We start from the raw sequence: 27,996 nt of genomic DNA on the forward strand, positions 1-27,996 counted from the left end.
TGTTGGGCCCATGCGTTTTGTCCTGCTCTATACATGCAGCATTCCAATAACCAAAAAGTAATCAGACAAGATAAAACTCCCTTTAATATGCAATGAATCCATTTTCAAGTAACCTTTTTTACTAATGTCTGTCATTAACAAAACAATACTGTATACAAACACAAAATTGCTACATCAATGTAAACAAGATATAAAAAAACAAAATTCTTATTATGAAAACATAATTTCTGCTGAATTCCCCCTTTTTTAAATTAATCTTTTTTTCTCTGACCAACCTTCACACCAAGTTTACGTTTATGATTCCAAAATATTCAAAATCGATATGGAAACGTAACATTCAAACACCAATTTTTTGTCCGTTTGTCCTGTATTCATTATAACACTTAAATGTTACGTTGAGTGGTTCAATGTTAAACGTACTGGTCGGGTCTCGTGTGCACATCAGCCATGCATTTTTGATAACTGCATTCATTTACTTATTGTAGCACATCAATATGTACGTTAATGTTTGATTGGTGACCAGTTCACCCCGCCTACGGCCCAAAGAAAACTGGGGAAGGCTCCAACATTGCTGTGACCCTCAACAGGATAATGGATAGATGTTCCTTCCAAATTGTCAACAGGTTTGTTTGTCTGTTATTGATATGGAAAGAGAAGCTTGAAAAAGACTCAACAGTACATCGTGCTGTCTTTTTTTTGTGTGTACACATCTTATGGAAATGAAAGGAATTACAACATATTAGAAAGTGAGAAGACGGTGCTTAGAAATGGCTGAAGCAGACACTTGTTCAAGGCATCAGTGAGACAGTTTCTGTGCTGGCGAGAAGGGTGATAAGGTAGGATGAGAAAACAGGAGTAATAATTTAGACAAAAATTCAACAAAACCAAAGTGGTCAGGATGTTCTTTCTAAAATTAATGGAGGGGCGGCATTGTTTGATTATTTGTGTTAAGGGGTTTGTAACAGCCTCAAAACATGACCTAAGGATGCTGAAGAGGGTGAGGAAAGACAAGAAAGACTTGGCTGAATAGATGTACGTGCGTGCGTGCATGTGTACACGTGTGACAGATCTGTGGCTGGGCAGGCTTAGTGGAGAGGAGTTTATGACAAGATATTAGACATGAACTCATAGAAGCGCTTGGAGTACTGCTCGGGGTTCACCGTTGAGATCTCGGCCCCTGCCTGGAAAACAACACAAAAGATGGACAAATGCATGAAAAGGAATCTTGGAAGATGATACTGCCAATAACATTCTTTCATCAACTTCCTACAACCAAATAGAGGACCAGCAATGTTTGTTAATATCTTACCATTAAATGTACAATATAGCCGGCAACATCATGTGAGAAAACAACTGAGCACTTGCACCACTTATTCCCACTCACGCACAGAGCAAAGCACATTGTGCTGAATCTAGATTTTTTTTTTAAACTGTAACACTAAGCATTTAAAATTTCATCACAGTTTATTGGTAAAAAAATCACCATTTCATCCCCATGAGATCATTTGACGGCCTTTGATCATTGGTGCAAATTATTGTTGAACACTTGAGCAACCAAATGGCTAATATCAATTGTGTCTGTGCTACAGTCTTGTCACTCACCCCGTGTTTCACAGTTTTGGCAGCGTGTGCAGCTTTTTTCTTCGCATCATAATGTGTGAGGATGTCGATGATCGCCATGAAGTACACCTCCTTCTTGACAGCACCTAGCGGCAAAAAGTAACTCGTACTTAACTCATACATACATAACTCGTACTTTCAAAACAAAGACTAGCTGTTTCAATTACGATGTAATAGCTCGGTGGGTAACTAAAGAAAAAAAATTGCATGCCGACGGTACCACTAAGTGACATGCAAAAAATAGGAATGCAAAAAAGTGCACTGCATTAAAAAGATCCGAAAGACATTGCTCACTGTCATGGCTCTTGATTGCGTAAACATCAACAGAGGGGTCAAAGTCGCCGGGCCCTAAGAATGCACAGTTAAAGGGGTTTCCAGGGCTGTCGGGTGGTGTGCCAAAGGAGCCAGTGAGTACGCCGCCGCCCATCCCGTCATTCTCATACTCTTCTTCATCTGCACCAGCCTCCACATCCATCTCCTCCTGCTCTGCTCGTTCCACGTCATGGATCCCCACGAGAAGACTGTAATCCATGATCTTGAGAGTGGCCAGGAACTGAAACATCCAACATTCCATTTGATACCACAAAACAATTGCGCAGCTGTAGCTCAAATGTGTGTTTCTTTGAGAAACAGAGGACTAAAGCACTCCTTCCTTCAATATTACACAGTGTTGCTTCACGGCGTAAAGTGTTATGCTTCAGTCACACTTACCTCCACATCATGTTTTAGCTTCTCCAAAAAGTACTTCTTGTTGTCGTCTCCTATTTGCAGCTTATGGCCTTCATTCAGGAAGTCGTTATCTTTTAAAGTGGGGAGCTCTTTTGCCTGAGGAGAGCGGACAATAAATAGTGCATGTATAATTTTCAACCAACTCCACTTTGTCTGGACAACAAACCAACTTGATTGGAATAAGCGGTCAACAAAAACAGATCCAAAATGAATTTCCTACATTTATTTTTGTCTCATTTTGGGGTAATAATCAAATGCACCTTTTCCTTGTCGCTTGCTTCCCTTGAGACTGTGGAACCCTGAAAGAAGAAATAGCGGTATAAATAGAAATGACGGGAATAGATGATACAAAAGCATGCTTCTGACTTGGTAGAAACAATATTTAGCAGGTGAAAAGATGCAAATGCCATATAAGAAATTCTTAGCTGGGAGTCGGCCAAACATTCACAACTAATGGCAGTAGAGCCATAATAGAACAAGGACAAAGATAAACAAGGGAAAATATAGTTCAGCTTCCAAGTCGTTGGCCACGAAGAGGTTTGTTGTTAGCATTGAGCACACATGCCAAAATACCTTCAGGTCGTATTTGCGGTGAACAGTGAGGCGATGGCTGAATACATTCCGGGTCACTACCATGTACGTCTCCACCCCGTCCACTGTTAGCCTGTACATACCCAGAAATTGAGGGAGCAGAGTGTTGCCATGACACTCCACTATAAACTGTGGAAAATGGAGAATAGAGAGGAAGGTCTAAGACAAAGAGTGGCAGTGAGGTAACAAAGACGCAGAAGGAAGAGATATTCTTCTCCCCTTGCGCTGCACATTCAGAAGGGAGAAATACGTAGTTTCTCGGATGCAATCAAAAAACACAAAATACCTGCCACAATAGAACATGGCGGCAAGCATTCTACCTGGTGGTACTTTTTTAGGATGTTGTGCATCTCAGCGATGTCCTCACTGGACACAGTTTTGATTACAAATCGATGGTCGTAGCTGGAGAGGAACCGATTGCCAAAACGACCCTGGGGGTCGCTGTTGAGGGGAGCACTCCGCGTCAGAGAGTTCTGCGAGAGGGAGAGAGAGAAAAGGACAGGATTCCTTAAAGAACCCTCCCATATTGGCAGGAGCTCATCCAATTACAACACTACTACTTGTCACTAAGCGCTTACCTGGTAGTCTTGGTCATCGATGGAAAACCTCTCCCTCAGGTTTCGGAACACCATGGGACAATATTCTTTGAACTTAAAGCGACTAGGAAGGTTTTCTCTGACAAGGGAGAGTCACACAGTCAAGCAATGTTATGCTTGCTCCTCTTTGTCTGACTCGTGCACAATGTTACAAATTGTTTTTCAAATGTAATTGTGCCTTTTGGATGAGAATATTACGGCATCCTTTTGCTAACATCCCATTCAAAAGGAGATTCAACACTTTGACGCGAGTGTGACAAGGAAGCAGCAGACTTTGGTCACAATGGAACGGGAGGAATACTCGACATTCACTGCACACCTGCACTGTCTGATACGTTGCAATTTACCTCTCTTGAAAGAAATCATTCCCACTTTGGAGAGATACGGAAACGCCATTTCCAGATTTAAAGGTAGCATATTTGACTTTTTCATTCTTTGGGTACAAATTGTTGGATGTCTGGAGGGCCACCTTGTGTAAAATTAATGGCAGTAGTAAATTTGAGTAAATTTGTTGTCAGCAGCCCATTTCCAAAAATGCACCTGTGAGCAAGTCATTCTAAATTTCACTTAATTGTGACGTAACAGAGCAGTGGAGGCAAAAAGTAAACGGAGTAAACCGCATTGAGTTTTGTCGGACGCACAGATTCGCGTTAACGTCTGATAAGAAGAATATATTTGATGGATACCCCAACCCATTTGTGTTTGCTGTCTGCACGACATATACATATACACATAAAGTCAAAAAATCCATGGGAGAAAATACACTGCTCAAAAAAATTAAAGGAACACTTTGAAAACACATCAGATTTCAATGGTGAAAAAAGTTTTTGGGATACCTATACTGATATGGACAGTTTAATGTCTCAGGAACAAAAGGACGGCACATCTTTTGATGGAAATAAAAGTTTTAAGCCTACAGAGGGCTCAGTATATAAACACCCCAAAAATTTAAGTGAAAAAATGATGTGGCAGGCTTGTCCATTTTGCCTAAATTCAATAGCTTGTGTGCCCCCTCCCGAGCTTGTATGCATGTTGACAACGTCGCGGCATGCTCCTAATGAGACGATGGATGGTGTCTTGTGAGATGTCCTCCCAGATCTGTCTAAGGCAGTGGTTCCCAAACTTTTTCAGGCTAGCGCCCCCTTGGCTCCCCAGTGAATTCCCAGCGCCCCCCCCGTCGACTGACTCGTCCTACCGCACATGTTGTGTACAAATCGTCGTTCCCCCCCCCCCCACACACACACACACACTTTGGGAACCACTGGTCTAAGAGCATCAGTGAGCTCCTGTAAAGTCTGAGGAGAAACCTGGTGGCGTATGATGGACCGAAACATTATGTCCCAGAGGTGTTCTATCGGGTTTAGATCAGGTGATCGTAAGGGCCATTCAATTGTGTCAATTCCTTCATCCTCCAGATACTGTCTGCATATTCTTGCCACATGAGGCCGGGCATTGTCGTGGATCAGGAGGAACCCAGGACCTACTGCACCAGCGTAGGGTCTGACCATGGGTGCAAGGATTTCATCCCGATACCTAATGGCAGTCAGACTGCCGTTCTCTAGCCTGTAGAGGTCTGTTTGTCCCTCCATGGAAATGCCTGCCCAGACCATCACTGACCCACCACCCAACCGGTCATGCTGAATGATGTTGCAGCATAGCGCTCTCCTTGGCTTCTCCAGATCCTTTTACGTCTATCACAGGTGCTCAGGGTAAACCTGCTCTCATCTGTGAAAAGCGCAGGGCGCCACTGACGGACTTGCCAATTCTGGTGTTCTATGGCAAATGCCAATCGAGCTTCACGGTGCTGAGCAAGGAGCACAGGGCACACTACAGGACGTCGTGCCCTGAGGCCACCCTCGTGAAGTCTGTTTCTGACTGTTTGGGCAGAGACATTCACACCAGTAGCCTGCTGGAGGTCATTCTGTAGGGCTCGGGCAGTGCTCAACCTGTTCCTCCCAGCACAAAGCAGCAGATATCGGTTCTGCTGATGAAATGAGGACCATCTACGGCCCTGTCCAGCTCTCCTAGAGTAACTGCCTGTCTCCTGGAATCTCCTCCATGCTCTGGAGATTGTCCTGGGAGACACATCAAATCTTCTTGCAACAGCACGCATGGACGTGCCATCCTGGAGGAGTTGGACAATCTGCGCAACTTCAGGAGGGTTAAGAAATCACCTCATGCTCCCATTTGTGATAATGACTCTAGCTAAAGCCAACACTTGTGGAAAACTGTTAAAAAAGATCAACAGGAGGAACTTGAAATGGCCTCCACCTACAAAAGCAGTCCTGTTTTGGGGACCATCTCGTTGTTGCCCCTCTAGTGCACCTGTTGTTAATTCCATCAACACCAATGCAGCTGAAACGGATTAACAACGCCCTCTGCCACGTACCTGACCAAAACCTTATCAGAAAGGTCTAATTGAATTCATGCCATACCCTGATAAAAATACTGTACCTTTAATTTTTTTGAGCTGTGTACAAGCCACCTTTGTGGGGCTTGCATCTCAGCTCAACAAGCAGCTACGCCTCTTGTCATTATGCAAAGTGGACTCGGGCAGGGTGACCAAATACTTTCAGCAAGACAAAAGAATGGGCTGTGTAAAGTGTGCTTCCAATCTTAATCCTTGGGTATATTATGACAGAAGCATGCAGGTGAACTGTTTTAAATTGTGAGAAAAAGAATCTCTTCCTTTCATTGCCATAGTGAGGGGTATGAATCAAATTGACTCAAATTCAGGCTACTTTTTTGGGAGAGGCATCAGACTGTACATGTGTTTGATTGTATTTCCCAACAACAAAATTGTGGATTACAAAAGAAAAGTTACAGAAAATTTTAAGGGCAACAGAATATACGTAGAAGCAGTCAAACACGACAAAAGGATTGCGAAAATATTATACAGCAACAATCTTGTCAATTTTTTTCAGATGTGCGGTCAGGGCAATGAGAGCACAGGAACATGAATGTACCTACTTGTTAAATAGGTGGTTGTCCACTTTGATCTTACTGTAGGCTTTAAAATCATCTGGCATCAGCATTACAGGTACAGGCACATTACTTAACTCGTTAATCTGAAGGAGGAAAAGAGCGGTGGATCAGATAACTGGGAGAAAGAGACAAATAAATCTTGTCAGCACTGTAAACAAGTCAAAGAAATAGAATTAACCTTGCTAAAAAGGAAAGGCAACTCGCACGTTTACCAAGAGTAATCAGCCATCAACCGATGTGCTGTTGTGCTCAAACAATACTTGAGAAGAATATTATTCATTTGCAGGACGATCTGATTTCAACTCAAAGAGGTTCCGTTTTGTCTCGAGATTGTCAATCTATGAATGTATTCAGAAAGTGGCATAACCATCAAGCACAAAGCCAAATTTGAAATGTCTGAAAGGGTCAAATTGAGCACATTTGCATGGTACTAAAACAACCTTTTTCTGATGACACAAACATTATCCAAGGCGCAATAAATCTTTTTCCAACCAAAGTACAATAAATAGAGAGCAACTCATTTTTGTATTTCCATTGCCAAAAATGGAAGCAGCAAAACAATGTCCGCACCATTCAACTTCAGTTGGCCACCAGACGATTGTCCCTTTTGGAGGGAGACAACAAATGGTGGAACAAATCCTTTAAAATGGTTATGCAAGAATAAATTCACAACAATACGTGTAGAGGACAGAAAAAGGTCTGAACGGTATGCGTCTTCAACAAAACCTGATTTCTGGAAACACAAAACATATCTGACAACAAATTCTAGCTAGATATTACGTTCCTTGGCTTAAACCAAATTATTTCCATAGGTATCATTTTCACCCTGTGGCGTAAATACAAGCCAGTGCACTGTTTTACTGTTTGAAACTACCATTGAAAGGTAAAATTAACTGTATTGTCACATAAAAACATGGCTTTCTTAACACTCACTGAAGAACATCAAAGGAACGGGACTTCACCATTTCAAAATAAATGATCTCCGGGCATAACTTTCTGAAACAATAAAAAAAAACGACAGAGTGAGGCGTGCAATAAAATGCAACAAATCCTTTTTTGTCAACATTAGAAGTTCAAAGTTTCCTTACACCAACATAATCCAGAATCTAAACACCAAAAATGAGCAGCTTCAGGCTTTAAAATGCATTCCACTACGGCTGAGCAGAGGAAAGCTTGTCTGTCTGACGGTTTCCTGCCCACACCACAAATCAAAATTGCCCATAAACGGCACCTGCACACCCATTGAATATCAGCGATGCCGTAAAAAAAAATCCTCACTCTGTGTTTTGATCATTTACTGATATACTTACAGTATGTTGCATACATTAAAAAGGCAAGTCTTCATGATTGAAAATGAATATCGCCTATTAGACAAACCGTAACCTTTGTTGTCCATACTGTGCGACTCAACTGGCTCAGCAAAAAGTGAACGTGATGCATGCAAACCGGACAAATAAGGAACAGGTGCACAACCTTATGGAATTCAACAAAAGTGCTGTAAATTTGAATATGGATTTTTTTTTGTCAACAACACTGGTCAGTAGTAGATTTCTACTGCTTCTTTTAGTGGCTAATGATGTATTTAATAGGAACAGTGCAGCATTTGTAAATTGTTCTGAGGTTAATTTAAGTACAGGGCAGAGCCCTGTTACAATTAAACTAAAGTTGGCAATGTCACACTCAACACTAGTAAGTAGTAACAAATTGAAATGACAAAGTGGTTGACAACCGCTTTTTTTTTTTTTTTGTGCACGCGTGGATGTGCACCCTATATCATTCCCCCCCCCCCCCCCCCCCCCCCCCCCGAGGTCATGCCACTAACCACATACCGAGCCGAATTGGCAATGATTTCATATTGATTCAACACAAAGGTAATCAGCCGGCTTTCATAGAGGACTACAGAAATCTGTTTTCTAGTCAGAAGCTAAAATTTGGATTTAAAGCTCTTCCATTTTAACTAAAAGAGGTAATCGTTAATTAATTTAATAAGATAAACTTTGGTGATGATTGATCACAGTATTCAAAAGTAAAGAACGCGTTTGACAAATTGTGAAACAGAGGACGTCTCAAGCTCTGACCGCGGGGAAAGTAAAATCGCAACAAACAAACATGATGGAAAGAACTGGAATAGTTGATGCAACTCCTGCATTATCTATGATGACGCATGCACAGTCCAGTGAGTGGCTACTACAAATCGAGTTCCTTCTGCAGCAGCGGAAGTGAAAAAGAGAAACCTGCTTCTTGCCGGTCACACCCCTCCCACCATGCCTGCACATTCGGCAACAGCTCTTTCTGTCCATGACATTGGTAACACATGCAAAAAGTTACGACGTGCTTGGAGTTCAAATGTGCAGTCGACCTCATTAGTGTTGTATATTAAACTGCAGGGTGGTGCACCACATACACATGCCAGTGTGGTTAAACTGCATTGCAACTGTGAGCGGCTGACAACATGAACGGTTTTACGTGTTCGAAGCACACAATCTTCACACTAGAACTAATATCAATAAAGGAATTGAGCTCACGTCGTTCCTTTCTGCAGAGGCGTAACGGTGGCTAACAAACCAGCTAAATCAAAACAGCAACATAAACACACCATTCGAGAGCTGATGTAAGTACAATGAAAAAAAAAAGTTACCGTGTGATTCACACCCCACATTAAAACGCTGAGGATTGGTTCGCTTGCACGGAACAGTTTCACTTTTTGTCCTATAAAATGCTTCTTTTTCGTCTTGGTTTTGCTAGCGCTGACAGGCGCTGCGCTGGTGCAGTTGGATGACATGTCTCGGGCTGGCAATTCAGAGCACGCGCCAGGGCATTCACTGTCGTTCGGAGCGTCTAAACAGCACCCCACCCCCCTAAAAAAATTGAAAAGCGATGAGCTTTAAAAAAATTCTAAGTGCATTGTGCTCGTCGGTCAACTCGAAGCGAGTCTCTGTCTTGGAACTGTCTGGTTGGGAGTCAGGGGTAGTCGAGCATTTTGCGCCGTCACCACCCTTCCTCCTCCCGTACAGGCCGCGGGTCCTCACAGCAGCTAGCCAGCCATCAGGCTATAGCGGGCTTTGCGTTTTAAAAACAACCCCACACGGCGAACATTAGTCCAAGAGCTCCTCTTGCACCTCTCCTAATATTTATAACCCACAACCCATATGACTCGGGTTCACTTTGAACTCGGTAATCTCATCCTGATGCGCCCAAAATTGTTGACAGTCATCACCAACCAGCATTGCATCCGAGGGTCTCCTCAAGATGGCGTCTTTCGCGCTTTGGACAACAGCGCTTCCACCAGGCTCCCGTGTGAACTGCCTCACACTCTGAATCTTTTCAGAATAGAACTTGTTTCTCTTCAAAACTCAACTGTAATTTGTGAAGACTATTTCAGAAAAATGTTGCCTCCAAGCCCCATGGTATTTTTTTAATTTGAATAATTTTGTCAATAATATTGACTGGATATAAATGTGGAACTTGCCTGCTGAATTAAATACTTGAGTAACAACAAAATGAACAAGTGTTATAACTCACAGAGGTTACCCATGCAAAGTTTTCAAAAAGTGTTCATAAAACACATGGACATTGATTGCTCTTTTTGTAAGGATTGCCTCTGTGTTTCCTTCTCAATGTTTCTTCCTTTTCTCATTGATGTCCAATTTGATCTGTGTGAACTGTTGAGACCCTGCACTGAGACTTTTGTATTTTGGGTTCCATAAATAATTTGATTTTACTTCAAAGCAGTGATGACGTGTACACGGAAGAAACAACCCTTTACTTATTTTGACTATGCACATATATGTGCCTGTTCTGTCTTGATTCACGTTCACGTCACTTGTAATATGCACTGATTTCAATAGCCAGGCTAGTGTATTTAACATTTGAGTTTCCATATTTAATTTTAAAACCGCAGATAAAGTGCGAGGTGAGACTGACACTGCTCTGTGGCGGCTATCCACACTGAAGGGGGCGCAAAAGGGCACGCCGATTACTGAATTCTATTATTCTTAAAAACGGATCTCATCGCATTGAGTAGCTCAAGAATAGTGAGTGTAAAGGTACAGGTAAAACTTTCAGACAACCTCTCAGCTTTCTGACCAAAACCACTTTGATCCTTTCCATATTTTACCGGAGACGACCATGTTATTCCAATTTGCCGCGTGGAAAGCTCAATCTCGCCATTGAAAAGACTCAAAACATCCTTTCATTCACAAGTATGTATGTATTTATGTATTTATTTGGTTACAAGTAAAATGCAATGCATTGTTTAATTTAGACTAAAATTACCTCATTTTAATCTAGATTAGACTATGAAAAAATAAATTCAAAACTAGGTTTTGATTTTAAAATTTATTTTGTCGAGCATCTGCATTCAAAATGCTCGAGCGTTATAATAAAATTGTTTTTATTTATTTGTTGTTTTTCCATGGGTGACATATTGGGGGGGGAAAAGCCTACTTTTTTTTATTTTGCACACCACTCAATCTAATTCATGTAGCCAATTTCATAAGTACGAAATTGCAATGACTAATACAGAAGTGTACATCCCATTGCAGGTTGTTTCTTAACCACTGTAAATAATGTTCCTTACTGGCAAGTATTATGTCTTTGAAAATAATTGTTATGCACATTTAACAGCTTTTGACGTCAGGCTGCGAATGGTGAAACATCTATTGCTGTTAATGGGAAGTATGCCAGCCACTCCGTTTCGTACTTAAATTTGGAAAGCTTGACGGTCAGACCCTCACCAGTCATGAACCTCCTCACCCCACATTTAACTCAAGGGGCCTAAAACATCGTGACAAAATTTGCTTAAAGTAAAATAAAATAATACGCGAAAATGCACATGATTCTGTATTGTGAAGCATATAATGCAAGTCGACGCATCAAGTCGTTCAAAGTTAATGTGTCATAAAAAAATAATTCAATTTGATAGACAGTACAAGGCAGATAGAGAGATAGAGAGTAGAACAAATAACTTGTGGAGTGGGGGGCACATACAAAGAGGGCAGGGCTCCCCCCAAATAAATAACTTTGATTGCTTGCTACATGTAATGATGCTATTGATAAGCAACCATGCGTTCAAATGGCCACCAACGATCGACAGTCGACTGTCCCCCCCGAATCAAATTATTTCTCTATTTGAGAAACATATTTTAAGAAAACAATTGCTATAGTACTGTACATTATTTCTGATGAATAGTTTATACATCATAAATAATGTACATATATTACAGCGCATTCTGTGAGCTGCACTATAGCTGCAATATGGTCAAACAAACTGGTGAGCAAAAAACGCAGCATTACAAAGCCAAGCAAAGGTGCCCCCCGTGCGTAGAACTATTGGCAGACAGACAGCAGTCAGCAGCGCGAGAGCGGCCCACACAGGCTCGCCGTGGAGTGGACACCCCGTGTGCCCCGTGAACGAGGCGACAAAATAATATCACGTGATAGAAAATGGGCAGTCCTCTGACGGGGCTGAAAAAAGCCATTTTCTGGCGCTGCTGCAAATTGTAACCAAGTGCTAAGAACGTATCTGGATCCTCGTTGGGAGGAGAAGGAAGCGTTGATGTCAAATCAGGTACGAATCTAGCTCGGCCAGCAGATTATTGTGCGCGGCGACGCGACGCACCGCGCCGCTCGTTTGCTTGCAGCGCACTCCCTCTGCACGGTGTCACATTTTGAGCCTCTCTTGTTCGCCTCCTCATACAAGCCCTGTCAGTGAATTTAAGATGGCTGCTTTGTGTACCAATGTGATTTTCTGAAGCTCTGCGCCCACTAAGTGTTGGCTTTTTTTCCGCCCGTTGAGTTCCGTCGTGCCGCTAGCTCGAACGGCGGAGCTCCGCACAAATGGACTCCCTCTTTGTTGGGGCTCTGGCCAAACAGCGGAGCTGATGCACTAAGAGGAGGCCACACAAGAGCTATTCAATAGTCAACTGCCGTGTACCACCACCACTCGGGCGGCATTAGCTGCACGGATCACCCCATCAAAGCTTCGTTTATCGCTGCAATGTTTGCAGTTATTATGGCGGCGATTGGCTGGCTCTCTTTGTTGCAGCTCGTCAGTCCAAGGACGAGCTGCAGACATTGTCTGTGGGACTGACGATATGACGGATGGCCAATAGTCCCATGAAGCATGCTCGCCTCCGCCTACCCTACCTGAGATTTCAAACAAAAACAATGCCATTTACCATTTGTTGTCTCCTGCAGATCTTCCCAGATGGAGAAAATGCAGCCCAATAGGATTAAAATCACAGACCTTAATTCACATCTCACTTGTCCACTATGTGCTGGTTACTTGGTTGATGCTACGACCATTGTAGAATGTCTCCATTCCTGTAAGTATCATGCTTTATTCACGTCTATGGAAAAAAAAAAAAAAAGTGTGGTCGCAGTTTGGGCGTCTGGCAATTATTTAAGATTCAGTATACGTAGCCAAATAAGGAGTTCCACAATCATGTCAAATGAAAGTGCTGTTTGTCTTTTGAACTATATTTTGAATGGCTGAAAGAAAAAAAAAACATCCAATGTTGATGCCTCAAATCCTGTAACAAACACTTGAAATCCAAATAATTGTGATTCGAGTTTTTTGTACACGGCTGACTGAATCAAACTTAGTAGGTGGTTTTGAGTTTACAAAGGGTGGATGTGCAATGAATGAGTTTGAGCAGCAGCACAAGAACTCCACATTCAGTTACCGATATATTGTTTTTGACATGGGTTTCAAAAGTATTAATGTTCATTACTGCAATATTTTGAGTTAAATCTGTACCGATCCAATATTAAGTATCTGTATCGGCACCCCATCCGGCTCAGAATCGAATTTAGTCACACGATCAGCCCGATCCCATTTCATGTGTTTTTGTGGCGTCAACTCACTTTACGGCTGATTTAAATCCTAATGTCAACATGTCTGCTATGTGGGCTTACTTTTCACTACAACCAAACGATAATCAAAGAGCGACACACAATTGATGTTAAGCAAATGGTTTCTCATGGAGCAATTTCATTGCCGATTAACAGCTGTCATAGACTTAATGGATTTTTTTGGAGCCAATGTATGAACTTCCCTCTCGACATCACATTACAAGAACGGTGCTAACGGAGCTCTACAACAAGTCTTAACAATGTACAGTTTAGGTTTTGCTGGGGTTTAAGAAGCAAAAGATTAAAATATACTATTTTGTTCTTTATTATAAACGGACTGACAGTGTCAATTTGTTGAAAACAGCTAAACACTATTGTTCAGTGTGTTCTAAGTAACACCACCTAAGTAATCCTTTTAGTCTGTATATGGTTCCTTCCATGCTTTAGGGTTGAAGTAAAAAAAAGGGAGGGGGGAGTAATCTGTATCACATCTGTATCGGAAAGAGCACGTTTTAACAAACTCTGATCAGATCCAAAACCCAAAAATCTTGATGGGAACATTACTAGTTTGAGTATGGCGAGTCGTCATTGTTGGTTTGCATCTCATGCAGGTAAAATATCCCACAACGTTATGTTTATACGTATCAAAGTCCCACAATTGCACGATTTATCTGGATTAGTGAGTTGAACAATGATAAACTCGATTAAAAAAAAAAAAAAAGAAACACGCTTTTTTTGTCTGTGTAAGGAGCGGAAAGTACAGATATAAGTAGAAGTACAAACTAGGCTAAAAAATAATTAGTCTCCTAAAGTATAAAAACCCAAAATTTCTACTTAAGGTAATAAAGTAAAATTAATTTGTTTGGTAATAAAGTAAAAATACTTTACCTTACTTAAGTAGAAAACAAAGTATTTTTACTTGTTTACTTTCCACCTCTGTTGTTTTATTTGATTATTTGATATGAATAGGTCCGGGATTATTTTTCAGAACAATATGTACTGTAATTAGGATTTAACAACGCTGTTAGCGTGGTTTAGTAGCAGACTGCAGTGCATTTAGATGTGTGCACATTTTCAGGGGCCAAAGCTGGCATAAAAATATTACCTTGTGTTGTAAAAAAATGTTTTAGTAATCGTGATTGCCTGTGGTTCGTCTCTCTGTGTAGTTTGTAAAACATGCATCGTTGCCTTCTTGGAGACCAACAAATTTTGCCCTCGATGCGACGTCCAGGTTCACAAGACATGTCCACAGCTTAGCATCAGGTAAGCAAGCAATTACTATCATTTATTTAAGACATTTGTTCATTAAAACAACTGTTTTCATTTAGAGCTGACAAAACCCTCCAAGATGTAGTATACAAGCTTGTTCCGGGGTTGTTCAAAGGTAAGACCTCCCATATTTTTGTGTTACAAAGCACCTTTGAAACACGCTTTGTTTCATCTTGCTTTGAAGTCATTGCTCTGATTTGTTGTTATCCACTGTCCACAGATGAGATGAAGCGGAGGCGAGATTTCTACTCCGAGACTCGTGTTCTGGAACCAGGGGAAGTGGTGGAGACGTTTAACATTGCAGAGGATGAAATCATCAGTCTGTCAATACAGTTCTACGAGAGGAACAAGTGAGTTGATCTTTTTTTGGGTGCATGTTTATTTTCAAGATCAAATTTTAAACTGACAAAAAAAAAAAAAAATACATCTTTGACCTATGATTCATTTCAATTTTAGACAATTCAATTGACAAATAAAATGATGATGGAGGTTAAAGTTGACCCATGCCATCTTCAGAGACCGTATCGAGTGAAATGCATCAAATGTAAATTTGGCTGTCGTCGAGCTGGAATCGCCAATGTCACTGATTCATTTCTATTTAACAACAAATCTACTATTGGTCAGTCCACACATTTGGGTGTCACTTTTAAAAACTACCGGCCAAGTTTGAGCTGTATTTCCCAGAAAATTAATAATTGCAGACTTAGATAGCGCTTTATATACATGATATGTTTGCTAAAATGCCAGATATTCCGTTATTTGAAAATGTATTAATATAATCAGTGGATGCAATGCTGCTGTTTTGTTGTATCTACAGATTTTTTTTGTGTGATTGTAAATCATTGTTGTAAAACAAGTATTCACCTTTTGCTAGTCACTCTAATGTACTTAATGGAACAAAGTTCAACGTTTCACACTATACACTGATTTTCTGAATTTGCCTGCAGAACTACCGAGAGGCAGTGTGCAGAGGTGGATGGAGACAAGGTAAAACCTGGTTTCACTTTAGACATAAGGATTACTGTCGAAAAATCTGAGCCAACATTCTGTTTCATGCTGATTTTTGTGGTCCTCACCTCGGATTTGTGCTTTCTTTGTTCTCAGTCCAACGGTAAACGCTTCCTGCAGTGCCCAGCAGCCATGTCCGTCATGCACTTAGCAAAGTTCCTCAGAAGTAAAATGGATATACCCAGCAACTACAGGGTAATCACACATTTAACATATAATCAATGCCCAATATGTATTGTCAAACCATAATCATAAAACATGGATCTAAAATAAAAAGATTACTCCTAAAAAGGGACTTGATTATGACCCGAGAGCAATATCTGTTTCATGATTGAAATTCGACTGCAGAATCAGGCTTTTTGGGGCCGATCAGCGATGAGATTTGAAAAAGAATGATAATCACTGATTCCATCAGAAGATGGCCAAATATATATTTAAAATATAAATATAACATGATGTTTCCAATATCTCCATTACTGCAAGAACATCTACAGTCATTTTTGCTAAAGGTATTTAACAGCTGTAAACAGTCCACACTTACTTACCAGGTATGCCAAGTCGCCTATACCTGCAGAACAGAAAAACAACGCTCTTACTTTGTGATTGGATGGTTAAGGGGGCAGGGCGGAACTTCCGCCTCTCAGTGCAAAGACTTTCCGGTTCCACAACACCCAATAACGCTAAATATAACTAAGCGTGCTCACTACATTTTAGCAGCACAAAACAACCTCAGATGAACGAGGTATAGCCGGTTATTAAAAATCTAGCAGTAGTTTCTTTGTATGTTCAACTATTTCAGGGATTGACCTTAATGTGTTTCGACGTTCTGCAGCTCATGTTGCTTAATGTGTGTGTTTGCAGGTAGAGGTATTGTACGGGGATGAACCTCTGAAAGACTACTACACGCTAATGGACATTGCCTACTTCTATGAATGGAGACGGGTGAGTTAGAGAAAGTATTATTGAAAGTATTTATTGACTGAGATACAGTGCCGTAAAAAGTATTTCGTCTTCTTTCCAATGCCCTTTTTTTTTTTTTTTAATTTTTTTTTTTACAGTGTTGCCAATTTAATGTTGACAATTGTTAAACAAAGATAACTCAAGTAAACATCCAATTGAGTTTTTAAACAGTGATTTTATTTGTTAAGGGAAGGCAGTGAGGATACTAAAATTTACCTGGCCCTGTGTTAAAAAGTAATTGGCCCCTAAATTTAATATAAGCAGTAGAGCGCTTCGGTCGGATACAAGTCCAGGATAAGTCCATTTGTTTAATGATCAGACATTAAAGTGAGGAAACTGCAAAAAAAAAAACAAGAAAAAACAACCTGGGGTAACTGCCCAAAAAAAAAAAAAAAAACACCTTTCACAGCATGACACAGGCATTAATAAAGTGCAGATTCAACACATTTCAAAAGGTCAACAAGGTTGATACACTGATACTGGCATCGAGTCGATACCACAAGTTTGTACTTAAACTCATGACACGGGAGTGGATATGAGCAGCCATTATTAGTGTTATAGCAGCGTTAGGAGACCTTACCGCATAGCATAGATCACCATGGTGACTTCCAGCAAAGGGACAGTTCAGCTAGCGCACAACTGGAGTCATGTCAGCTGTGTCAAAGTACAGTGATCCCTCGCTACTTCGCGTTTCGTTTATCGCGGCTTCACTACATCGCAGATTTTGTTTCCAAATTAAAAAAACATTTAAAAGTCAAAATAAAACTTCTAAATTAAGGGAAACGTGTCTAACCTTTAGGACAATGTAGTATTGCTCCAAATGTTCCGTTTTCACGTGTTAGCACGATCGCGAATTAGCATCTTTCCGCTAACTCGTTAGCCTGCCCAGTACTTCTTGTTGGTGACCGTACTTCGCGGATTTCACTTATCGCAGGTGGTTTTTGGAACTAATTATCCGCGATAAACGAGGGATTACTGTATTTCAAAGTAAATGAGAACGTCAAAGGCAATGTGGACTGTAATATTTGCAAGGCAAACACCAGTATAACACCAGCAACTTGATAAAACATTTGAGAACTCACCACGACGCAGAGTATAAAGCATTTGCCAGCAGAGGAACTTAAAGAAAACAACCAACTTTACAATAGACTTTGCAGAAGTGAGAAAAGATGTCTTTGAACAATTGCATGAGCAAAAAAATTTACTAGTTTGATCGCAGAATATATCGCTCTTGATGATCAACCGCTGTCGCATGTGGATGATGTGAGCTTTAGGCATCTTTTGAGTGAACTTGAGCCACGGTATGAAAAACCTAGCCGCCACATTATAGACCGTGTTTTACCAAAGGTGCACAAGAATGTAAAAAGGCACATTACTAACTTGCTGCAAGGAGTTACTACCCTTAGCTTCACTATGGACGGACAAGTAGTGTTAGCCCTGTGTCAGTTTGATAGCACAGTGAATTGACGGTAAATTGCATGCAAGACAATTTAGCGGCTCTCACACAAGTCAGACTATAGTGACTGTATGTGATGATGCAGTTCTCAAACTTAAGTTGATGTCATTTTTATTATTATTTTTTTGCTGGTAAACTTCAACCAAAGAATTTAAGTTATTTATGTAGAAGCGGTGTTCTTAAAATGTTTTTATAGTTTTAGAAGAATATTTGAAAGTAAAAGAAGTGAGCCATTTAATGTTGACTGTTAAACAACTATAAAAATAGTTTACAACTGTAACATTTGCTGCTTATTGAATTGAAAAATAACATTTAAGTTTGGTTGAATTATATTTTTCATATTTTTAAAGACAATGCAACTCGTACTCGTATTGGCAAGTACTGTAATCAAAATGTACTCGTAGTTGTATCAGTTTTTATAAAAGTGGTATCGGTACATCCCTAGTGACATGTCACATTTCTTTTTTTTTTTTCCTTTGCCTTCAATGTTCACCTTTATGTACTGGAATTTCAGTCATTTTTTTTAAATGGTCCTCCATGCAAGGCTGTAATTTCTAAACTACAAAGCACACCCTATTTAAAACTGCTGCAGCTGAATTTAGCCATAAAAAATATATGTATGTACATATATTGGCCACTTTGCTTCATTAGCTGCTACTCAGCCTAATTAATACTAAGGAAGGTCACGTTTACTTGCATTCATTGGATATATGCAAAAGATTTTGCAATTCAACAGCAAATGTCTAGAATGGAAATTAAGAATTTTTTTTCCCAGTAACAAATAGATATGTAGTTGTTCATAAGCAAATACTAGTAAAGGATTGAGATTGGACCTCTTTACTTCCAAGTGAATCTGAGCAACCAAATGTATACCTGTGTGCAGACTGGGCCCATTCCCCTGCAGTACCTGGTCAAGCCCACTAGGAAGCGTAGGAGGCCGTCTCAGTCTGCCGTCCAGGGCCATTCTGATGGCATCAACACCAGCCCAACCTCAGAGAGCGATTCCCAAAGCGACAAAGTCCACAGTCCTGCTTCAGCGCCGCTACCCCGAGCCTCCACACAATCCTGTCCTGCGCCTCACAGCCTCTCTCCCACCATCCAGAACTCCAACGGTACTACTGTGCCCAACAACACTCAGCGACACGCTCTCTCCTCTAAACAGGGAGGCTCCGCTCGGAAGGTGACCGTCAACGGCACAAGCTCGGCGGCCAGCAAAGAGGATGCCAGGGGAGGAGAAAAAAGTGGGATGCCGCCTACAACCTAATATCTGCTGTGTATGATAATGAGGGAGGACAGTATTTGGATTGCTCCCTTCTTTCTACGGAGCAAAAAATACAAACTGGAGCCTGGTTCCTTTTGGACTTAAGAGACAGTTTTCATCTTTCAACATGACAGACTCGAGTGGCAGCCAAATAGATACATGCACGTGAGTGCATTAGACTAGAACACTGCACACATAGACTGTACAGTGTGTATCGAGTGTGGGGATGTGTGCGTACATATGTATAAATGTATCTTTTATACAAGACATTGTAATCATTTTGTATTGTATATGCAGTGGTTGTTTCATTTCCACCGTTCAAGTTGTACATTGATTTGGGTTCTGTAAAAATTGAAGGAGAGCATTGCAGTGGAAATAACTGCACCATTCGAATATAAAGGTAAAAAAAAAAAAAAATAGAGCGATTCTTGCCTTATCATTCAATAACTGCTGTATAAGTGTCCAATATAAGCAAGAAGTTAACACATGACTCTCATGACAAAAACTGTTGATGCACTTTCCTTGACTCTGGCCACAAGTTCAAACCAACAAGTATTTGCCACCATGAGAAGGAGCTTTCACTTTTTAAGCACTCCCACACTCGCGCGCGTCAGACTGCCGTAATTTTGTCTCATGTCAGAACTCAAAAGGGATTTGAATACATGAACATGTATGTTGTTTCATAAAACTCAGCATTCCGTATGTTTCCGTTCAACAAAACAATGCTTTAAAAAACAGCCATATGTGCATGTTTTAGGTCAATAAAATGTGTACTACTTAGTTTTTTTTCCAACAGTGTCCAATTAATAATTTTCTGAGAACAGCAAGAAGTTGTGAATCATACTGTGAAATAAAAGTTCAATGCTGGGAGTTTTCTTAAAACATTTATTTTGACTCTTATCTATATCTCAAAAGTGAGCTTTCAATTAAAAAAAAAACATTTAACCGTTCTTTTAACAGTTCTATCACAATCATAAGTATGTATAACATGTTCTGAATTTACAACCACAGGCCATTGTTCTAAATCGCCACTGAGGTTGGACACAGTTAAGCCAAACAGTCCTTCTGGGAACAAGGCCCATTTGAACTATCAGGTCTGTTCATGCAGCGGGGCAGACATAATGAAGTCCTGCTTGTGCGTGCCATCGCAGTATGGACGGTTGTTAGTGTATTTACAGCCACACAGCCAAACTGTGACATCTTTTTCCGGGACAAAGCGTAGTGGGGACAAGCCCGGGGCTTTGCTCTTGTGTGCTCCATCACAGAAAGGCTGAAAGATCAAAGAATGAAATAATCACTTTGTGACATCATAATGTGATGACCCGGTCATTCCCTTGGATCAAAACAATCTTGGTATATTTGACTAAATTCCCTTTTTAAAATGCAGACTTTTGAGTTGATGAGTGAATAAAGAAAAGCACTACTTTGGGGGTGTTTTGGGTAAGGAATTAGCATTTGAACATGGCTAAAAGCTGAAAAAAGTTAATTTTGCATGATATGGCTCCAACTACAGTAACCAGACCATATATTAGAACAATAACTCTCAGATGCAAAAACTCAGCATTCCTTTGCGAATTTTGTTACCTTGTCTTTCCTAACAGAATAAACGGTCTAGAAAAAAAATGGAATAAGAGAAAGTGCACTTGTATAATATATAGTTACACGTGGCTTGTACCTGTTTCTTGCTGTGTCCACAGGTGCACCAAGCGTAACGCTTCCCACCGACAAGATCCACTTTGAAAGGTTTCTTTGAGGGGATGACCGGTTGAGGAGGAATTGTGGAGAGATGGACCTGATGACAGTTGTGCATACTTCTTTTACCGACAAAACTTTTAGAATGATCCATCCTTTTTCTCTCCTGCTTGTCCTCATTAGATTAACGAGTCAGATGGAATCTACCCCAACAAGGACGGGATAAGTGAGTGATTATTGAATTATACTCGAGGTGCATGAATGCATGCTCACAACTCGTAACCAGTTCGTCCAAACAAACAGAAGATTTAATGTGTTAAAGGTGACGTACACACCACGCAACCATTACAGATTCAGGGGCATTCTAATACGGATGGGAGTAAAAAGACAATCGCTCATTTAGGATTAATACGTAATTAAACTACGTCAGAAATAGAAAAACGTCATGCTCAGTTTAGCATTTGCATATCAATATAAAAAGGCTATTAAACAGTAGCACCAATAACAAAAACAGATTTGTCTTTACCTTGGAGGCCATTGCTATCCAAGACTTTTTCAAAATTGAAGTAATCCATCTGTGATCTAATTTCGCCACCAGGATGTTCATTTTTTCCATTATTGCTGCAGCTGTGACGTTCAATCTACGCAACACAACACGCCGTTACCTTAACTGGAAACGACTTTTTTGTTGTTGTTGTCATAGCAACATCTTCATGAATGTATATGAGCAAATAACATTAGATAGTGGAATTCCAAACGGTGATACACTCACTTGGAATCAGCTGTGTCATCTTGACCAAGGTGTAAGGAAGGTTGGGTCGCTTGAGTAACATCCAAATCATGTGTTAAACATCTAGCCAATCATAAGGCCAATAAGATTTGAGTGGCAGGTCAGGAACGTAATAGGCGCGACGAAACGTACGCGGAACACCCACGAAATGTTTGGTTGATGGGGTCATGCTCGAACCGGAAGCAGCGACACGGCTACAATAAAGTTGCACATTCAAATGGGATTCTGTGGCTTTAACACTTCTGCTGGCAATTGGATAGACGCCAACGCGCCTGCGACAATGGGACGATAAACAGAGTAAACAATGGATAGATGTCTATCTAGTGCTTTCAAAAAAGGAACCCAAAACGATACAGTATGAACGTTTGTACAAATCCAAAAACATCACACAAAAGGCACCAAGCATTTTATAACGTAGGAAAATGAAATGAGATCAGTAAAACAGGAAAAGTCGTTCTTTGTAAGAAAAGTCAAATAAACACTTAAAAAAATTGTTAGGTTTATTTATCCAAAACGTTTTGTTTTGCTTCACTAGTTTGTATAATTTAAGAGTATTAAATTGATCTCCCAAATAAAAATGAGGTATGTACCCGAAACAAAAAAGAAACCAGAGTGACCGGCTAAAAACAAAACTTCCATCTGACAACAAAACTTCCATCTGACACTATTGTTTTTATAAATTAATCTAGTTTTGCTGTACAACTCAGGTAAAGATGTGCGTTTAACGTTTTTCCTGAAAAGCTTCAATAATTGGGTGCATACATAGTCTGAGATGTAAATTTGCTCACAGGGTTAGTGCAAATTCTAATTAGACATTGGTGAATCACAGATATTTGTGTCAAATGTTTATGCACACAAATTAGTGAATGAGGCCCAATTTTTTTCAACTGAAGAGGTAAAGAGTACATGACTAACAGGCGTTAGAAATTGAGGTATGTGGTTTAATTACAACATAATAGAGTAATTGTTGTACACATAAGAATTGGTCAGTTAAACAGTCTCTTGACTGACTTTACTACATCATTGTAGATGACTTTGAAATGAGAACCATCACAATAAGGAGCATTTGTTGTGTGCTTGCATGCACACAGCAGGACAGTCTTGTCTTTGTCAGAGGTGAAGCGGAGTGGAGAAATGTTTGGTGCTTTGGTCCTGTGAGCGCCATCACAGTAAGGCTGAGAGAAAGAAAAAGCAGTCAACCCAAAAATGGAAATTGTGTAAAAGTTAGAAAATTCAGATTTTACCCCCCTTCCAGATTTCTCTGTCTCTTTTTCCCCATGTTTGTTGACACAAGTAAATGTACTTTTAAAGTATACCTTATTTACCATTAAAAGTTAATATTTATTCAAATATTTATACCTCATTAGCTTTCACGTACAATTAAAAAATTTAAAAAAGAGGTTTGCCATTTGCTGTCGACTGAAAATGTGCTTAGGGCTCAGCTAAGGACCAATCACGGCTCATGTTGCGCATGTCAGATGAGCCGTGATTGGTGGTAGCCATATTACTCATTTCTGACGAGTGTTTTTCAAGACATTAGTAATTTACTTATTTCTTCAAAATAAATTGATAAAATTGAATGCAAGCTGTATACTGAGATTGTTAGTCAAAAATGGACCATCCTGGCTGGATGGTTCTTTAAAAGTCCAAGGAGGACAGAGCCCCCCCACATCCCCAGTACCATCTGCACCCATGCTCAGCAGAGTTTGTTAAATATGCCTTTTCCCTTTGTCATCATGATACACGAGCAGCTAATTTTTCAGGCCTTCTACTCCAATCAAAGTGGTGGATATACTTTCTCACAGACAAACCTGTTTCTTGCTGTGCCCACATGCACACCAGGCATAGCGTTTTCCAGCGCACAGTTGCACCCTGTACGGCAACCGAGCTGCAGGGACAGGCTGTGTAGACTCAGGACGAATGTGCACCTGTAATGGATGACAGTTCAGCTATAAAAACAAGCTACCGTATTTGCCGGTGTACAGGTCGACTCGGTGTATAAGTCGACCCCCTAAAATTCGACGGAAATTTACGATTTTATGATATATCCTTTGTATAAGTCGAGCTCAATTGTTGCATTATATTAAACTTCAAAATTCAATATGCGAAATTTATTGACGAAATGTGTTCAAATTCCGGGAGGCCGTGCGCATGCGGCTGTTTATAAGCACCGCGGAGGAGATCGCGGCCGGCGAGCTCGCGCACGCCGCCCGGCACCAACGGGAGGCCGGAAATAGCTCCAAGCCGAGCGGATCGGCACTTTATAAGCACCGCGGAGGAGATCGCGGCGCCTCATTGGACTTCCAGCGGCCGGCGAGCTCGCGCACCCGCCCGGCACATCCGGGAGGCCGTGCGCACGAGCCAAGTGGCCGAAAATAGCCCCCTTCGAGCGGATCGGCTGTTTATAAGCACCGCGGAGGTGGTCGCGGCGCCTCATTCGACTTCCAGCGGCCGGCGAGCTCGCGCACCCGCCCGGCACATCCGGGAGGCCGTGCGCACGAGCCAAGTGGCCGAAAATAGCCCCCGCCGAGCGGATCGGCTGTTTATAAGCACCGCGGAGGTGGTCGCGGCGCCTCATTCGACTTCCAGCGGGCCGCGCACTCGCGCACGCCGCCCGGTTCAAATTTTCTAAGTGCAACGCACAATGAGATGCATGAGAAACGGCCTTGGTTACCATCACATTTGAAGCGATGAATATGAAGTTAAATTTTATGACTCGGTGTATAAGTCGAGGTCGATTTTTTTCGGTCGATTTTGGATCGACAAAGGTCGACCAATACACCGGCAAATACGGTATTTTCAGCAGAAAAGGGGGTGCACCATTCCTGGAGGTACTGCAATACCAGGTCAATGCGTGGAGTGGACAGAGCAAGCCCCTATTCAACCTCCTTGTTCCAAAAATCAATGTAATATATGGTCCCCAAAAAGGTGACGTATCAGATATTAAACTGAAAAGAACAGATACTACACTTGATCTTAGCCAAAAGGCCGAGAAGCGATAACCCAAGGTAGTCAAACGGGGACCAGGTCATTTCCAGCACTACAACCTAAAGTGAGAGTGACAAACGTCACCTAGCGACAACAGCACACATTTACACGGCAAGACATTGTAAGTGAAATGAGGACAGTTGTGCCGCTTTGGGGCCTATAAAACCAAATAAATATTGAGTAATTGCTGGGTTCTATAAGTCACATGACTTATGTTGGTCCAATGAAAAAGCACAAAGAAAGTTATCTCTATGAATGGCATTACAATGTTATTTGACACTCCGAGAACTCAATTACAGGTCTTCCAATAATGACCAAAATGTCATGCATGTTTAAAATCGAGTATATAGTACATATTTTAAAAGAAAAACAGTTGATGTTTCTTCAGGGTTCCGTTAAGTTACTTCTACACATGCTATGCGACAACAATTCCACATTAACATCTTAACCAGCTTCAGATACCATGATAACAAATTCATTATTTTCACCAGAAAAGGGGGTGCACCATTCCTGGAGGTACTGCAATACCAGGTCGATGCATGGAGTGGACAGAGCAAGCCCCTATTCCACCTCCTTGTTCCAAAAATCAATTTAATATATGGTCCCTAAAAAGGGAATTATCAGATATTAAATTGATAACAACAGATACTACACTTGATCTTAGCCAAAAAGCCGAGAAGCGATAACCCAAGGTAGTCAAACGGGGACCAGGTCATTTCCACTACTACAACCTAAAGTGAGAGTGACAAACACCACCTAGCGACAACAGCACACATTTACATGCCAAGACATTGTAAGTGAAATGAGGACAGTTGTGCCGCTTTTGGGCCGATAAAAACAAATAAATATTGAATAATTGCTGGGTTCTATGAGTCACGTGATCTATGTTGGTCCAATGAAAAAGCACCAAGAAAGTTACCTCTATGAATGGCATTACAATGTTATTTGACACTCCGAGAACTCAATTACAGGTCTTCCAATAATGACCAAAATGTCATGCATGTTTAAAATCGAGTACATAGTACATATTTGAAAAGAAAAACAGTAGATGATGTTTCTTCAGGATTCCGTTAAGTTACATTTATACATGCTATGCTGCAACAATTCCACATTAACATCTCTACCAACTTCGGACACCATCATAACAACTGTATTATTTTCACCAGACAAGGGGGTGCACCATTCCTGGAGATACTGCAATACCAGGTTGATGCGTGGAGTGGACAGAATGTATCAGCTATTAAACTGATAAGAACAGATCCTACACTTGATCTTAGCCAAGAGGCCGAGAAGCGATAACCCAAGGTAGTCAAACGGGGACCACGTCATTTCCAGCACTACAACCTAAAGCGAGAGTGACAAACGTCACCTAGCGACAACAACACACATTTACACGCCAAGACATTATAAGTGAAATGAGGACAGTTGTGCCGCTTTGGGGCCTATAAAAACAAATAAATATTGAGTAATTGCTGGGTTCTATAAGTCCCGTGATCTATGTTGGTCAAATGAAAAATCACCAAGAAAGTTATCTCTATAAATGGCATTACAATGTTATTTTACACTCAAAGATCCCAATTACAGGTGTTCACGAATATTACAAACACATGGTGAATTGTAATGGGACAATTTTGGACCAGCTCAGTGGCCTAGTAGTAGAGTGTCCGCTCTGAGACTGGAAGGTTGTGGGTTCAAACCCCGGCCGGGTCATACCAAAGACTATAAAAATGGGACCCATTGCCTCCCTGCTTGGCACTCAGCATTAAGGGTTGGAATTGGGGGGTTAGATCACCAAATGATTCCCGAGCGCGGCACCGCTGTTGCTCACTGCTCCCCTCTCCCCCAGGGCATGGATCAAAATCACATGGGGATGGGTTAAATGCAGAGGACAAATTTCACCACACCCAGATGTGTGTGTGACGATGATCATTGGGGACTTTTGTTGCTTTGCATGCTACAAATGAATAGAATGTCCGGCTAGATTTCGCTAGTCACATGATCCAGCGACAATTTTGTTTTAAAACCTATCTCGTTTAATCACGTGAAACAGATGTCGTTAGTAAAGTTAACAAATAAATGACTATTCAAGAAAAAGACAGTTTAAGTATTTTAACGATGTTTGACGATAATGACCAGTCAATATATTTCACACGCCAGGTCACATTAATTCCTGATTCCTGTTAAGTAAGTAAAGTCTGATTATTCGCGCCACCATCGCAGTGGAGGCGATCGACACTCACGTAGTTGCTTGTACGTCGCAAAGATACGGCCCAAGTTTTCACATATACTGTAGAATAAAAAATAAACGCAGCCAAACTTTACAACAAAAACAAAAGTGTACATATTTGTTATCAAATGTCAGTTTAAGTTATATTAGTGTGACTCGCTCACGTACGAGGTTAATAATGGTAATGAGGGTGGGCCCTAAATGCTGATTAAGTCATTAGCTCACCTGTTCGGTAGAAAGTGACGTTTATCCAATTTTATTGCTTATTGCTCCCACCGGTTCACCTGAAGGACACTTTTTTTCATACTTTCGCACGTATCAATAGTTTTTGTCAGTGGTTGACAGCGTAAATCCCAAATTTCAGGAGCTATCTTATATAGGGGTGACCAGATTTGGGTTGCTGAAAAAGAGGACACCTCATATTGTCGAGGACAATCTCTCACATATCTCAATGGTTGGCCTCTGTTTTTCTTTTACATTTTGTGTAACTGTTACATCTTATCCTATCATGTGTTACAGCCTATGCCGACAGTGGGGTGATGCATTGATGAAAGCATTGCGAAACCTGTTCTTTAGAATGTGTTCAAGGTTTACAAAAAAAAAAAAACTACTCTACAAAAGGCAAACGGTATCTGTTATGTTTGTGTAATGAGGTGTGCCAAAGGTGAGTGAAAAGGCGTGGCGACTTGGCACCATAAAGCAAAGCAACTTTAGGTTTTTGTTTTTCTTAATACTCACATACATATCGGATTAATTTAACACAAACATAAAACTTAGCACTGGATTTTCCTGCTGACAATGTTAACGAGATAAGCACCAAAACATTGAAAGAAAACCTTACCAACTTGGTGGGAGCAAGTAAGAGCTCCTCAGGTCGTCTAAAATGTTGCAAACCCCTCCAGACCATGTTCATGTTGTGAATAAATGGAGGAGAATAGTAGCAAAAATGGAGAAAGTAGCACGCAAGTT

The 27,996-nt window shown here is 40.9% G+C and overlaps 2 protein-coding genes, 1 long non-coding RNA gene, 3 other non-coding genes and 1 pseudogene across 9 annotated transcripts; 1 reads left to right on the forward strand and 6 right to left on the reverse strand.

Annotated features, from left to right (window-relative positions):
* Positions 1-61: 61 nt before the first annotated feature.
* LOC125969562 (phosphatidylinositol 5-phosphate 4-kinase type-2 beta) lies at positions 62-9,790 on the reverse strand. Of its 2 annotated transcripts, none has more exons than XM_049721779.2 (10): positions 9,160-9,788; positions 6,507-6,604; positions 3,519-3,615; positions 3,261-3,413; positions 2,923-3,069; positions 2,610-2,648; positions 2,332-2,445; positions 1,915-2,173; positions 1,603-1,706; positions 62-1,181 (listed from the first exon to the last, which is right to left on the reverse strand). In XM_049721779.2, the coding sequence occupies exons 1-10, from the start codon at positions 9,301-9,303 to the stop codon at positions 1,101-1,103; spliced, it is 1,236 nt and encodes a 411-aa protein (XP_049577736.1). In that variant the 5' UTR covers positions 9,304-9,788; the 3' UTR covers positions 62-1,100. The 2 variants fall into 2 exon arrangements, with proteins under 2 accessions (XP_049577736.1, XP_049577737.1); XM_049721780.2 differs by lacking the exon at positions 62-1,181 and having other exon boundaries at positions 1,598-1,706; positions 1,915-1,968; positions 2,064-2,173; positions 9,160-9,790.
* Positions 9,791-10,559: 769 nt separating this feature from the next.
* On the forward strand, positions 10,560-20,200 carry LOC125969563 (polycomb group RING finger protein 2). 2 transcript variants are annotated; one of them, XM_049721782.2, is made up of 9 exons: positions 10,560-10,723; positions 12,720-12,847; positions 14,543-14,639; positions 14,705-14,760; positions 14,866-14,995; positions 15,593-15,632; positions 15,750-15,848; positions 16,515-16,595; positions 18,953-20,200. In XM_049721782.2, the coding sequence occupies exons 2-9, from the start codon at positions 12,730-12,732 to the stop codon at positions 19,331-19,333; spliced, it is 1,002 nt and encodes a 333-aa protein (XP_049577739.1). In that variant the 5' UTR covers positions 10,560-10,723; positions 12,720-12,729; the 3' UTR covers positions 19,334-20,200. The 2 variants fall into 2 exon arrangements, with proteins under 2 accessions (XP_049577739.1, XP_049577738.1); XM_049721781.1 differs by lacking the exon at positions 10,560-10,723 and adding an exon at positions 11,932-12,090.
* A 359-nt stretch (positions 20,201-20,559) lies between these two features.
* LOC125969565 (uncharacterized) lies at positions 20,560-22,802 on the reverse strand. 2 transcript variants are annotated; one of them, XR_011086828.1, is made up of 4 exons: positions 21,795-22,802; positions 21,549-21,663; positions 21,006-21,225; positions 20,560-20,600 (listed from the first exon to the last, which is right to left on the reverse strand). It is a non-coding gene; the product is annotated as an uncharacterized protein (transcript). The 2 variants fall into 2 exon arrangements; XR_011086827.1 differs by having other exon boundaries at positions 21,549-22,802.
* Positions 22,803-22,962: 160 nt separating this feature from the next.
* On the reverse strand, positions 22,963-27,861 carry LOC125969566 (uncharacterized). Its single transcript, XR_011086829.1, has 3 exons — positions 27,041-27,861; positions 23,624-23,740; positions 22,963-22,987 (listed from the first exon to the last, which is right to left on the reverse strand). It is a non-coding gene; the product is annotated as an uncharacterized lncRNA (long non-coding RNA).
* Positions 24,622-24,812, reverse strand: LOC125969674 (U2 spliceosomal RNA). Its single transcript, XR_007481671.1, has one exon. It is a non-coding gene; the product is annotated as a U2 spliceosomal RNA (small nuclear RNA).
* Positions 25,295-25,484, reverse strand: LOC125969675 (U2 spliceosomal RNA). The gene has a single exon (XR_007481672.1). It is a non-coding gene; the product is annotated as a U2 spliceosomal RNA (small nuclear RNA).
* Positions 25,970-26,097, reverse strand: LOC125969676 (U2 spliceosomal RNA; annotated as a pseudogene).
* Positions 27,862-27,996: the final 135 nt, after the last annotated feature.

This window comes from Syngnathus scovelli, chromosome 5, assembly GCF_024217435.2.
Source record: "Syngnathus scovelli strain Florida chromosome 5, RoL_Ssco_1.2, whole genome shotgun sequence".
In the NCBI taxonomy this organism is placed as follows: Eukaryota; Metazoa; Chordata; class Actinopteri; order Syngnathiformes; family Syngnathidae; genus Syngnathus; species Syngnathus scovelli.

What these genes read in the sequence shown, in the direction of transcription:
- LOC125969562 (XM_049721779.2), bottom strand. Translation starts at nt 9,303, where the DNA reads ATGTCATCCAACTGCACCAGCGCAGCGCCTGTCAGCGCTAGCAAAACC. An exon ending in AGCTAAAACATGATGTGGAG is followed by an intron (nt 2,174 to 2,331) that starts GTAAGTGTGACT and finishes TGGATGTTTCAG; the next exon opens with TTCCTGGCCACTCTCAAGAT. An exon ending in CCAAAACTGTGAAACACGGG is followed by an intron (nt 1,182 to 1,602) that starts GTGAGTGACAAG and finishes GTTGTTTTCCAG; the next exon opens with GCAGGGGCCGAGATCTCAAC.
- LOC125969563 (XM_049721782.2), top strand. Translation starts at nt 12,730, where the DNA reads ATGGAGAAAATGCAGCCCAATAGGATTAAAATCACAGACCTTAATTCA. An exon ending in TGTAGAATGTCTCCATTCCT is followed by an intron (nt 12,848 to 14,542) that starts GTAAGTATCATG and finishes CTCTCTGTGTAG; the next exon opens with TTTGTAAAACATGCATCGTT. An exon ending in ACTTCTATGAATGGAGACGG is followed by an intron (nt 16,596 to 18,952) that starts GTGAGTTAGAGA and finishes ACCTGTGTGCAG; the next exon opens with ACTGGGCCCATTCCCCTGCA.